Source organism: Telopea speciosissima, chromosome 4 (genome assembly GCF_018873765.1).
Source record: "Telopea speciosissima isolate NSW1024214 ecotype Mountain lineage chromosome 4, Tspe_v1, whole genome shotgun sequence".
NCBI classification, from domain to species: domain Eukaryota; kingdom Viridiplantae; phylum Streptophyta; class Magnoliopsida; order Proteales; family Proteaceae; genus Telopea; species Telopea speciosissima.
The window spans coordinates 58,346,513-58,360,026 of NC_057919.1; the positions used below are offsets into that span (position 1 = coordinate 58,346,513).

Sequence of the window (13,514 nt, forward strand, 5' to 3'; positions counted from 1 at the left end):
TAACAAGGTCATAAAACAGGTGATTTACAGTTAAATGGTCACATCAGAACACTCTTATTCTTAACAACTCAGGAAATGCTTTTAGCCGTCTCTGTGATATTCTTACAGAGCTGACTTTTGTTTAGCTATTAAATGGAGATTAAAGAGAGGGAAAGTGTGGTAGTGTGGTAGTGGTGAAGCTTTAAAAATGGAGAATAAATCTTCACGCGCCATTTTAAAAATGAAAATGTTCTTCACTGTTTTTGTTGTTTCTTCTTCCTCTACTATCTTCGATTCATGATCCATGGAAATCTACTCGGAGATCCATCTTCTGCTCTAGAAATGGCTGTTTCCATAGTAACCCAGACGCAAACAACTTTGTGGGATAGCGTTGTAGAGCATACGAAGGTTTTGCAGGAGAAGGGTGGTGATCCTCTGCTCTGGGCAATACAGTTATCTTCAAGTCTCAACTCTGCAGGTGTTTCTTTGCCTTCGACGGAAGTCGCACATCTGCTGATTTCTCATATTTGTTGGGAAAATAATGTTCCAATCACATGGAAGTTTCTCGAGAAAGCTTTGGCAGGGAAGATCGTTCCGCCGTTGCTTGTTCTTGCTCTGCTCTCTCGAAGGTCTGTGAGACTCGTTCTTCTTTGTTCTTGTGTTTGTGTTTTGGTTTTCAATGGGATGAGATTAGACATTTAAAAAGTTTTCATCTTTATGCAGGGTCATTACTAGTCGACAGTTCCGACCAGCAGCATACAGGCTCTTTATGGAACTTCTTAAGAGATATGCTTTTTCATTTTCATCTCAAATAAACGGACAAAATTTTCAAAAGTGAGTTTTTCCTCTTCTTCTTCTACTTATTTTACTTTCTCACATAAATACCTTTCAGAAGGTCAAGAGTTGTTGATCTTTGCCTGCTACACAATTTCACTTGCGTTACTTTGTCCTTGTTTGTAAGAACCACTTCTTCCTTTTTGTGGGTTTCCTTACAGACATTTTAATCAACTGTAAATATCACTTTTAAGAATCAAGTACCTACTTCCCAGAAGAATCATTTTGGAAAAAATCAGATCCCTGAACAGAATCAAGTGCTGAGTAAACAACCACAGATTCCTAATCAGAATGGAGATCTCGCAAATGGGAGGAAGAGAATATGTTCATTCTAATTCAACCAACATATTTTCCCCATAAAAAAATTAAAGTAAGATATAGGCAAATATGCCCCAGCAACAACCCATTTGATTGATTTCTCCTTGTGTTCTCATTGTGGATGCAAATACTATCAGTTTTAGTTACAAAAGAAAAAGGAGAAGGATGAGCAATTGCACCAAAAAGGGGCAAACCTAACTAAAAAACTAGACTAGTAATATCTTTACAATTTATTGTTTAACTGATTCGTGTTGCTGCCTGGGAAGATAATGCACATTGTCATGTCTCCTCTTAAGAGGATAGTTGTAGCTTTACATGTCTTTACAAGTCATAGTGCTAGCTTTATGACCATTTATAGAATTGAAAGGTAAAGGAGGATTCCTCTTGGAAACCCTAAGTAGTTCCGACAAAAGCTTTGATGACAATATGCTGCTGCTGATGATGGTGGAATCAATGACTATAACCGGGAAAAAAACAATGAATATTTTAATTTATTAAAAAGCTGACGGTGAGGGAGAAAATACACTTGAAATTGGCCGAGTTATTGAACCCATAAACTGGAAATTTGGAAAGAGGAGTCCATATGAAAAGTACCTACGATCCAGAGGTTAGAGCATAACTCATGGAGGCTAGAGTATTTCGAAGAGCTTAATTCTGAGAGATGCATGTAACTAGCCCCTGAGAAACTTAGTATGCTTGCTACTAATGTTCAGAATGAAATAATTAAACATAAGAATAATCTTATTAGGGTCAGAAATCTATGCTCTGCTGTCGCACCAAAATTTCTGGTGATAACTGTGCAATGCACATTTAATTGCATCCATGACCTACGTATTCTCATATTTTTGCTAACTCTATATGTTTATCACATTTTATGAATTTATCTTTCAAATCGGTGCTATTATTACTAGAAAACAATATCAATTTCTAACCTATCTTTGTTATGCAGGGTCATGAAATCTGTGGATGATGTTCTTCATCTGTCCCAGATTTTCGGTATTCAAGCATGTGAACCAGGAGTCCTTGTAGTTGAGTTTGTCTTTTCAATTGTATGGCAATTGCTTGATGCAACATTAGATGATGAAGGACTGCTGGAACTGACACCAGAAAAGGAGCCCAGATGGGCTACTAGGCCACATGACATGGAACTTGATGGTCATGATAGCTTTGATGGGAAGAGAATTGAACATAATGAGAGACTTCACAAGACAAATATGGATCTTGCTGTTGAGCTAATTGGACAATTTCTGCAAAATAAAGTAACTTCCAAGCTTCTTTACTTGGCATGCCAAAACATGTAAGAGCTTCATATCCTTCACATGTTCTTTCTGCTGTTTGTGGTCAATCTATTATTAGTTGGGTATGTCTAGTTCATATCCGCCATCGATTTGGGAATGCAGTAACTAATCTCAGCATGGGTTTAGTGCTTCTAGGGGTTAATTGAGGAATAGGTGTTTGATTCATTACACTCTTTCCACCTTCTTAGGCCATCACATTGGGGAGATTTCATTCAGCGGTTACGACTGCTTGCAGAAAATTCATCAGTTTTGAGGAGTTCAAAATTATTATCTCCAGAGTTCCTGCTGCAGTTGATATCAGATAAACAAAAACTCTTGTCCCGCAAATGCAAAACAAGTTCACAGCAAGAATTCCATGCAGTTTTGGCTTCTGGATCTCTGACTTCTTGTGCTAGTCAGTGTTATGGGGCTAGTAGGTCTGCACTTTGGCTTCCTATTGATCTGATTCTAGAAGATGCAATGGATGGGTACCAAGTCACTGCAACAAGTGCAATTGATACTCTTGCCGGTATTATGTATTTCAGTACTTTAAATGTGTTCTTCTTGCTGTTCTGTTGTATTCCAGTTTTTATCTGCTTGTCTCCATGGATGATGGATTAATGGTGTTTTGGTTCATGCAGGTTTGGTAAAATCTCTCCAAGCAGTTAACGGTACCACCTGGCATGATGCCTTCTTAGGTCTATGGATTGCAGCTCTTCGGCTTGTTCAAAGGGTAGGAATATCTTACAAGCAGGATTTATTACTCCACAAACTGCAGGCATTTTTTACTTAGGTTGTTATTTATATTTCTTGCTTGGAAACAAGCTGATGCTCTTTTGCCTTATGGTACCTTCAGGTCACATTTATAGAACACCTAGTGCAGGGTTGACTTCTTGGCTTTTCAGAGTGGTATAGGCAAAATGAGAACTAATTAGGGATTTTAACCATCTGATTTTCCCTGAAGTTAATACTGTTAGAAAGATATAAAACAAACAATAATAGCTCATGGTCTGAAATTTAGTGGTTAGTTTTGTCCTCCTGGTATTATTTTGATTTTTGGATATACCCCATCAAAGTGACCCCCTAAAATCACATAAGAAGGGTGTGCTCAATCAATGTGGCATGTTGAACCAATTGAATTTAGAGGTGACAAGTTTTAACTGTCTCTTCAACATAGTAAAAACCAGGTTCTGACAAGAATACTTTGTCCAAATTGAAGACTGGGTCAGGTCCACTCGCAATTCAGACAACTTGATCCGGTTTCTTCAAAATCAACCTAGTCTATTTGAGTTATGTCATTTAATCGATTAGGTTTTGAGCTCAAATATTATAAAGAATATATTTTAACATCAATTATGATTTTAATTCCTCAACAATAATACTTTTGTGAGAATCAAGGATGAGTTGAAACGATAATTTTTTGGGAAAACTATTTTGGACACAAACAACCCTGATTAGAACTGGTCATAGACATGGACATGTGTTTTTGTTGGAAAATCCTGGTTCATACTTTGTCCAGGCTGGAGAAATATCCAGAGGCATGCCACATTTTCCATCCTGGACCCAGATTTTTCAGGCTGATTTTTGCCATCTGTATATGAATCATCTAATCAATGTTTCATCCATTGGTCAGAAGCATTGTTCTTATGCTCCTTGGGGGTGTCCTATCTCTCTTACCAAGCTATATACACTGATATACTTTCATTGATTTTTAATTGTCTTATTAGGAAAGGGACCCTATTGAGGGTCCTGTCCCTCGAACGGATACCCGCTTATGCATTTTACTGTGCATTACAACTCTTGTGGTTGTTGCTCTTATTGAGGAAGAGGAACTTGCATTAATTGATGAAGCAGAACATAGTCCCACTAATCAATGGAAAGAAAAGCAAGTTGGAGGGAAGCGTCGGAAGGATTTGATCTCCAGCTTACAGATACTTGGTGATTACGAAGGCTTATTGACCCCACCTCAATCTGTTATATTTGTAGCAAATCAGGCTGCTGCAAAAGCCATGATGTTTGTTTCAGGCCTCACCGTTGGGAGTGGATACTTTGAGTGCATTAATATGAGTGACATGCCAATGAACTGCTGTGAGTAACATGCTTTTCTTTCAGCATTAGAGAAGATTAAACGATGGTCTTTTGTATGGCATAGTGTAGGCTACCAAGTGTTTACAATAGTTGTTGCTTACGTGCATGGAGTGGGACCCACCATTCATTGTGTCTCATCTAGAGTCTCTCCTGCTAAAGTAAACCTGATTGGATGATGACAACTATCCACTTTGTAGGGGGGATACATTGAACAGTAGATGGTGTGTGCCATGCATATGGTGTGCTATTGGTAGTTCATTTTGGGGATCTTCTCCCTGTGGCATAGGCTTCCCTATCAAGATTTGTTATTCCAATATTTTCATTGGTTTTTCTCCCTGTATGCACTTTTTTTCCTTCCTGGTTATAGTTTCTCAGCTGTCTCTATATTCTAATATTCTGCCGAGTCTTGGTGCTTGTCTTGCTAGTAGCTGATATACCTTATATGTTTGCTTGCAGCTGGAAATTTGCGGCATTTAATAGTTGAGGCCTGCATTGCCAGAAACCTACTGGACACATCAACATATTTCTGGCCAGGCTACGTGAATGGTCGTGTCAACCAAATACCTCATGGTATGCCTGGCCAAGTGCCTGGTTGGTCATCATTGATGAAAGGTGCTCCACTGACTCCATCAATGATAAATGCTTTAGTCACAGCTCCTGCTTCAAGGTATGCTGACAATTGTCCCCCTAAATATTACTACATTTAGTCCTATTTTATTTGTGGAAACCTTCAAAAACTTCTTTTTCACTGAAAACCTTCAAAGGTTCAACCTTCACAAGTACACATATGCCCCTGCACTTTGCAAATATATTCTCATTTCCAGCTATAATGAGCATGCATCTATCAAATATGACTATGCTCGAATTTGTATTGTTCAATATTCCTTCTTCCAGTTGGCTTCCAGATTATCATTAAGACTCCAAAATTATCTTCACTGCGTGGCTCACTAGTGGGGCAAAACCATGGATATCAACTGTGCAATGTCTTAGGCTATCTCATTACTAATCCTTCAATCTTAGTATATAATCTGAGGTCTTTAAAACATAAACCATGGTGAATCGTCTGAAGGACTGAAGTCCTAACCGGAATGTTTCATGTTTGGGTCAGTTAAGTGGGTCAACTTTTGGCTGAATGTAAACCACCATTTGTGTGACAACAAATACATCTGTGGAGTTCACTTTTTTGCTTTATATCCTCCCCATTAGATTAGATGGGTCTCCTGGTCTTCAATAGCACCCTTTTTCTTTCCAGATGCTAGGTATATCAGATGCCTCTTTTTGTAAATTTACCCAGGGGTAAAGCCACTGAATTTAAGCTAATGGATTTGATGGAAGCTTAGCAGAGCTCGAGAAGATATTTGAGATTGCAATAAATGGATCAGATGATGAGAAGATATCTGCTACTACCATTCTTTGTGGGGCATCTCTAATTCGTGGTTGGAATATACAGGTATTGACACGTTTCATTCTTTGTTTATTATATGTTTTTTGACTTCACAGATAGTTTGGTTACATGTTACTCCACCTCAGCAGTTAGCTTATTGTTTGACTTTATTAACAGAATGAAGAAAAAAAATCAGCATTTTTTTTTGGGGAGGGGTGGGGATTATTTTTTGACTTTTGTATGACTTTTACAAGTAGACTTTGTTTTCTTTTACTTGCAGGAACACACTGTTCAGTTTGTTATAAGATTGCTGTCACCTCCTGTTCCTGCGGATTTTTCTGAGGATGAAAGTCATTTGATGCGTTATGCTGCAATGTTGAATGTTCTTCTTATTGGAATAGCATCAGTTGATTGTGTTCAGATTTTCTCGTTGCATGGCTTGGTACGTTCAGCTTTGTCGACCCCAATACCTCTCTATGAAACTTGTGATAATATAAATTGAACTCAACAACGCAACTACAGCACCTTGCAATATATATTAAAAAGAAAAGAAGAAACTTATCTCAACTAAGCCTTATCCCAACTAAATGGGTTCAGCTACATGGCTCCTGTTTCCCTATTCAAAAATTTTTAGAAAATAGTTCTTTTACTTAAATGAGGGAAACAGACGCTGCAATTCACCATGCATTGGTGTTAACCCATTTGTTGAACTCATGTTTAGGAACCATTAATCATGGTCCAAGGAATTCTCTCACCTGATTGTGGTGATGCGTGCACAATTATATATGCATGTGGGATAGGGAGCTCAGGAGGGTGGTAGAGACCTTCCATTCGACTGCTCCCCCCCCCCCCCCCAAGTGGAACCTGTCAAGTTCAGTCTATGAATCCCCCTACTACCTAAAAGGGGGACGTTCTCAATCCAAAGTGGACTTTTGGGTCAAAGCCTAGACCAAAGGTGCCTAGTAGCGTAGGGAGACTAATCGGGTAGCGAATCCCATCCTCAGCTAAACCAAGCCCCGGGTGGTAGCCTAATCGAAGAAGTTGAGCTTGTGCCCAAGCCCACCTTATTATAAAATCTCAACATGGGATAGAGGAGCGAATTAAAAACCCTGATCGCGAATTTCATTTGGGATATCCAAAAAGGATACCAAGGATGGTCGTGGATCAATACAGGATCGAGAAGAAGGGACTGAACTTGAATGAAGCTTGGGTTGACGGGGTCGCTATCAAGGTAGGGACATCACTAGTGAACCAATCTTGGGAATCAAGCATGATGCATTCTTCCTCAACATCAAGTTCACCAACTACAGTGATAATGGTTCCGTTCATGGGAAACTTGAACACACACACACAAACATTTTGCCTCAAAATTTAGCCAGGAAAATAAAAGAATCTTCAGTCTTTGATTACAGTCAATGAAGGTTCATATGCTGGCAATGTGCCTGTACCTTAGGGTATGACTTTTAGATCTGCCCCAACTAGATTAATTGAGTTGATGGTACATCTTTACAGGACATATTAACCTGGCAATTTTACAGAAACAGAAGGATGAGGAAAGGCAAAAGACAGAAAAAAAAAAAAAATGCATAAAGATAAAGAACCTTCATGACAGCTATGGACTAATGTTTGTCAATTTTTCTTTACATACCACATCAGGTTCCTCAACTTGCTGGTGCATTAATGCCAATCTGTGAAGTTTTTGGATCATGTGTATCCAATGTCTCATGGACTCTCACAACAGGGGAAGAAATCTCTCCCCATACAGTGTTCTCAAATGCATTTATTCTTCTATTGAGGCTGTGGAGATTTAATCATCCACCTCTCGAACATGTCGTGGGAGATGTGCCCCCAGTTGAGTCCCAACTTACTCCAGAATATTTGTTATTGGTGCGGAACTCCCAATTGGTATCTTTTGGAAACACACCCAGTGATCACAATAGAAGCAGAAGGCTGGCAACAGTTACTAGTCCATCGTCCACACAACCCATCTTTGTGGAATCATTCCCAAAATTAGAACTATGGTACCGTCAACATCAAGCTTGTATAGCTTCAACGCTCTCTGGTCTTGTCCATGGAACCCCAGTACATCAGATCGTTGATGTACTTCTGAACATGATGTTCAGAAAGATGAATAAAGGAGGAAGCCAGTCTTTAGCTCCTGTAGCTTCTGGAAGCAGTAGTTCTTCTGGTCCAGGTGAAGATGCTTCTCTAAGGCTCAAGTTACCTGCATGGGATATCCTGGAAGCTGTTCCCTTTGTGCTTGATGCTGCTCTTACGGCCTGTTCCCATGGAAGGCTGTCTCCTCGTGAACTGGCTACAGGTCAGCTCTTGATTAAGTGGCATTGTTTTGTATGCAGTTCTATCTTTTATGCAGCTTATAAACTGATCTTCGACTTCATTTCTTGCGGTTTACTCAGCTGAAGAATCATTAAAGACAAACAATTGACACAAATCAGATGATTCCGATATTCCATGTTTTCTTTCCTCATTGTTCTTCTTGGGAAGAAAGAGCAAAGTTTTGAATAGTCGGCCTTTTACTTTTTCATTTATTGGGCATAATCATTAAGTTCATCTAACAAGGAAAAAATTTTGAAATTAATCTCTCTGTGTTATTATTCAAAATGTTGGGCTGCCCCTGTTTCTATGCTGGTATGTGATGCCCCATGATACACTGCCATTAGTACCAGTGTACATGATGAGGACATCCACTCAAGGATTTATGCAGCCACATGTCACTTCATTATGGATAAATGACCAGCATTATGTGTAGTTCTTTTTATTATTGTATTGTATTTTTATTTGGGGCCAGAATTGTTATGTACTAATATTGTAAGGGAGTTATTGCTGGAGAAGTAGTTATTAGGGAGTAGTTATGCTGGAAAAGTAGTTTTTAGGGAGTTATTTCCTTCTTTTTTTATTTTGGGTTTTAAAAGACTATATTTGGAAAGGGAAGAAAGGAAGCAAGGAAGGAAGGAATGAAAGCATGAGTGATTCTATGCAATTCAAGATGGTGTGAAGCCAAGATGATCTTCTTTCTTCTCTCTACCGTCTTCTTCTTCTATCCACTCCTCTCTTTCAAACTCTATACCTATAGCAAACTATTCCTATTTAATTATCATATTTCTCCCAACCCCATTTTCATTTCTTAAGTCCCTTCCATTATTTTTTTCAACTACAACAACCTGTAAACCTCAATAAATCATACTTGTTTGGCTGGAATAGGACTGATTGTGATGAAAGATGTCGTTTCCCAAACTTGTCCTACATCAAATTTGGTATCAGAAACAGGTTAGTACAGCTTGTACGTGGATCATTGAGGATGAGCTTCAGCGCCTTAAACCTGATTTATTAGAGAGATACCAGAGCCAATTTTCACCGGAGGTGAATTCTTCCCACCTGGGGAGAATTGATGAGGACATCACTCAAGGATTTATGCAGCCACATGTCACTTCATTATGGATAAATGACCAGCATTATGTGTAGTTCTTTTTATTATTTTGTTGCATTTTTATTTGGGACCAGAATTGTTGTGTACTAATGTTGTAAGGGAGTTATTGCTGGAGAAGTAGTTATTATTAGGGAGTAGTAATTGCTGGAAAAGTAGTTATTAGGTTCCTTTTTTCTTTTGGGGGTTTAAAAAGACTGTATTTGGAGATGGAAGCAAGCAAGCAAGGAAGGAATGAAAGCATGAGTGACTCTATGCAATCATGGTGTGAAGCCAAGATGATCTTCTTCTAGCTTCTTTACCTTCTCCTTCTTCTATCCACACCTCTCTTTCAAACTCTATACCTACAGCAAACTATCCCTATTTGATTATCATATTTCTCCCAACCCCCATTTTCATTTCTCAAGTCCGTTCCATTATTTCTTTGAACTACAGCAGCCTGTAAACCCCAATAAATCATACTTGTTTGGCTGGAATATGACTGATTGTGATGATAGATATGGTTTCCGAAACTTGTCCTACACCAGTACAAGATGAAACACATTATACATGACTTAAACAGGAAATAAAACATGCTTAGCTGGTGTTTGGGTGTGTGATACCCATATTTTCTGGGGAACTGGTATTATCATTTTGAAGATCTGCTTCATTATATACTATTGTTACTGACCCATTCTGACCAGCTAGTTATGGCTGGGCATCTGGTCTTAGTTTGAGTTGACTTGTTTGTTACTTACACATTTCTGTAACTTTAATCTCAGGGTTAAAGGATCTAGCTGATTCTCTTCCTGCATCTCTGGCAACAATTGTGAGCTACTTCTCCGCTGAAGTGACACGTGGTGTTTGGCAGCCTGCTTTTATGAATGGAACTGATTGGCCAAGCCCCGCTGCCAATCTGTCCAATGTTGAGGAACAGATCAAAAGAATTCTGGCTGCCACTGGTGTTGATGTTCCAAGCCTTGTTGCAGGTATTTTCCTGTTACCATCTATCAATTTCTGAAGTTTGGTTTGAGGAACATTCCTGCAGTGACACCCCCAAAAAAAATTGTTCATCCTGCCTCAACAGCATTCATAGCACATGCCACAGTAATTGGGAAATAGGAACACAGCATGCCATGGGACAGCTGAATTCCATGTTAGAAATAACTGAGATTACCAAGATTTTATTTGGATAGTATTCAAAATACTAACGATGTTTTGGAAAGAGTCCTGATGATGAAGCGGATTGGACACATGATTTTAGGTTTTAACCATCAGATTGATTTTGGGGAGAGGGATCTATGCCAGAGTATAATGTGGTGTATATCTTAAAAGTTGTTTCTAGGTTAACAAAAAAGAACACTCAGAATCCTAATTATCCAATTTAACATACTATTTCAAATGTTTACTAGGATATGACCTATAGACTAAAGTGTGTCTTCAGATTGGCAGTTGTACAGTAGGAATCAATTGATCCAGTGAACATTGCTTGGGTTCTGAGCCATCCAGTGCCTCCTCCGTGGCTTTCTTTGTCCCTGCAAATATTCAAAGCCACTTACAGTCTTAAGCCATCCAGTCTATCATATTATGTTGAATGTTTGGACAAAATACAGCAAGACTCCAAAAGAGAACCTTGAATTGGACAGTTAAAGACAGGCCGGTGCAGGTGGGGGAGGGGGGTTTATATATGTTGGAAAAATAAGATGTTTTTGTGAAACTGGTAATAGGAATAAGAATATGCTGCTCTTTTGGAGGATAATTCATGGCTTAACTATTTATTCATTCTTATACTTTTTTCCTTTTGGCTGGCAGGAGGAAGCTCTCCAGCTACACTTCCACTGCCCTTGGCTGCCTATGTGAGCTTCACAATAACCTTTAAACTTGATAGAGCCTCAGAACGCTTCCTCGACCTGGCTGGCCCAGCCTTGGAGACCCTTGCAGCAGGTTGCCCGTGGCCTTGCATGCCGATTGTAGCCTCTTTGTGGACCCAAAAAGTCAAGCGTTGGAGTGATTTTCTTGTCTTCTCCGCATCTCGGACGGTCTTCCATCACAATAGTGATGCAGTGGTTCAGCTCGTGAAGAGCTGCTTCACAGCTACACTTGGTCTGAATGCTTCACCAATCTCCAACTGTTCTGGTGTTGGGGCACTTCTCGGTCATGGCTTTGGCCATTTCCATGGAGGCTTCTCCCCTGTTGCCCCTGGGATCCTCTACTTAAGAGTTTATCGGTCTATCAGAGATATCATGTTCATGACAGAAGAGATACTATGCCTTTTGATGCAGTCTGTGAGAGAAATAGCAGGTGAAGGTCTATTGAAAGAAAAAATGGAGAAATTGAAGAAGACCAAATATGGAATGAGATATGGCCAGGTTTCACTTGCGACAGCAATGACTCGGGTAAAGGTTGCAGCTTCATTAGGGGCTTCATTGGTGTGGTTATCTGGTGGCTTGAGTCTGGTTCAATCGTTGATCAAAGAAACTCTTCCATCTTGGTTCATATCTGCACATGGGTCAGAGCAGGAAGAAGGGTGTAGGGGAATGGTGGCAATGCTGAGAGGGTATGCACTGGCATACTTTGCAATACTTTGTGGAACATTTGCTTGGGGTGTCGACTCAAAATCATCTGCCTCAAAGCGGCGGCCAAAGATCCTTAGGGCTCACTTGGAGTTCATGGCAAGCGTGATTGATGGGAATATCACACTTGGTTGTGATTTGGCCACTTGGCGGGCCTATGTGTCAGGGTTTGTGAGCCTGATGGTGGCATGCACTCCAACATGGATGTTGGAGGTGGAGGTGGATCTCTTGAAGAGACTGAGTAAGGGATTGAGGCAATGTAATGAAGAGGAACTTGCCCTGGCTCTGCTTGGAAGAGGGGGAGGTTGGGCAATGGGTGCAGCTGCTGAACTGATAATAGAGAGTGAGCTATAAATCTTCTTTCAACTAACATTTTATGGAGGTGATGATTGTACAGTTAACGTTGCCCAACAATGTGAATAGGTGAGGGTGTTGATGTTTGTATCTTAGGAAAGTTCACTTCTCAAACTAGTAATTCTTTTTGGTCTTGATAGGACTCTTTTGTGAAAAGCAGGGGAGAAAGTAGTACCAGGTATGCTATTCTTCATTTCTCCTAATCAATTTGATATGCAGAAGAAAAATGTATCCTGAAATGGAGATTCAGCCCAATGGATTTTGGAGTTAAAATGACACAAAATAGTTGATCCTTTGTGTCCAGTTACGTTCAATCATATAATTAGGTTATGCAGGTTTTATCTCAACTTGGCGTACATTTAAGATTCAAAACCCAGCCCTAAACACTTCTGCTTGGGCTTTTTGCATTTTGGTGGATGGATCTATATTGTGGTAGCTGCAGGATTTTTGCAATCAGGAAATAGTTTGGAAGCGGAGCTCAAAGAAATTATGGAAGGACTGATGTATGCTCGAAGTAAATCTATTGTCATTCGGGAAGTTTGGTGCAGCAACCACAAGGTTCCTCAGTTTTTTTTTCATCCAGCTAAAATGCTCGAGGACTTTGGAGCTGGGTCTCATTCTCTCTCTCCTTTTTTGGTAAGAGGGTCTCATTCTCTCTGCTAACACAACATTTTTAGTTTTTTAAGGAAAATCTAATTTTTTCTATTATGACCAACAATTTCATGGTTCTGGTTCGGTGTCTGTCCTATACTACTATGGTCGGGCAACTTTCTTTGATGTATCATACAAACAATGTATCTACTTTTTATCTATAATATTTATTTTCTTCTCATAAAAAAAAATAATTCAAAATCATGACCTAGAATACTGAACTGCTGAGTGACTACCAAAGGTTGGCAAGCCTTCCCACACAGACATGTCTTCTCTAAATAAATGTGCAGGAGAATAAATTATTTGTCATGCAGTTGGCTAGGATCACTGTTAAGAAAAATGCTCAAAATCCAAGATTCGGCCTCTAGAATTCGGCACATGTATATAGCCTTTGTAAGATGGTTTCATTTCTGAACTCAATTGAGAATCAGAATTCAGAATCCAAACCAAACCAAACATAGCCTTAATTCGTTTGCAAGTTTAATGAAATTTCTCTTGGCCTTAGTTGTGATTCCAAACCCAGGTCTAACCATTAAGAAAGCTTGAGTCTTTGATTATATCAGTAAGAGTTATAAAAAAAAATCATATAAAAGATACATGATTTCTTTATAAGAGACGAACAGATCTGAGAA

The 13,514-nt window shown here is 39.3% G+C and overlaps 1 protein-coding gene across 1 annotated transcript; it reads left to right on the forward strand.

Annotated features, from left to right (window-relative positions):
- The first annotated feature begins 278 nt into the window (after positions 1 to 278).
- On the forward strand, positions 279 to 12,326 carry LOC122660467 (mediator of RNA polymerase II transcription subunit 33A-like). Its single transcript, XM_043855780.1, has 12 exons — positions 279 to 608; positions 703 to 813; positions 2,081 to 2,428; positions 2,618 to 2,937; positions 3,050 to 3,141; positions 4,136 to 4,496; positions 4,953 to 5,163; positions 5,832 to 5,946; positions 6,161 to 6,322; positions 7,537 to 8,200; positions 10,087 to 10,293; positions 11,117 to 12,326. Exons 1-12 carry the CDS (start codon positions 322 to 324, stop codon positions 12,229 to 12,231), a joined length of 3,993 nt encoding a protein of 1,330 aa, XP_043711715.1. The 5' UTR covers positions 279 to 321; the 3' UTR covers positions 12,232 to 12,326.
- Positions 12,327 to 13,514: the final 1,188 nt, after the last annotated feature.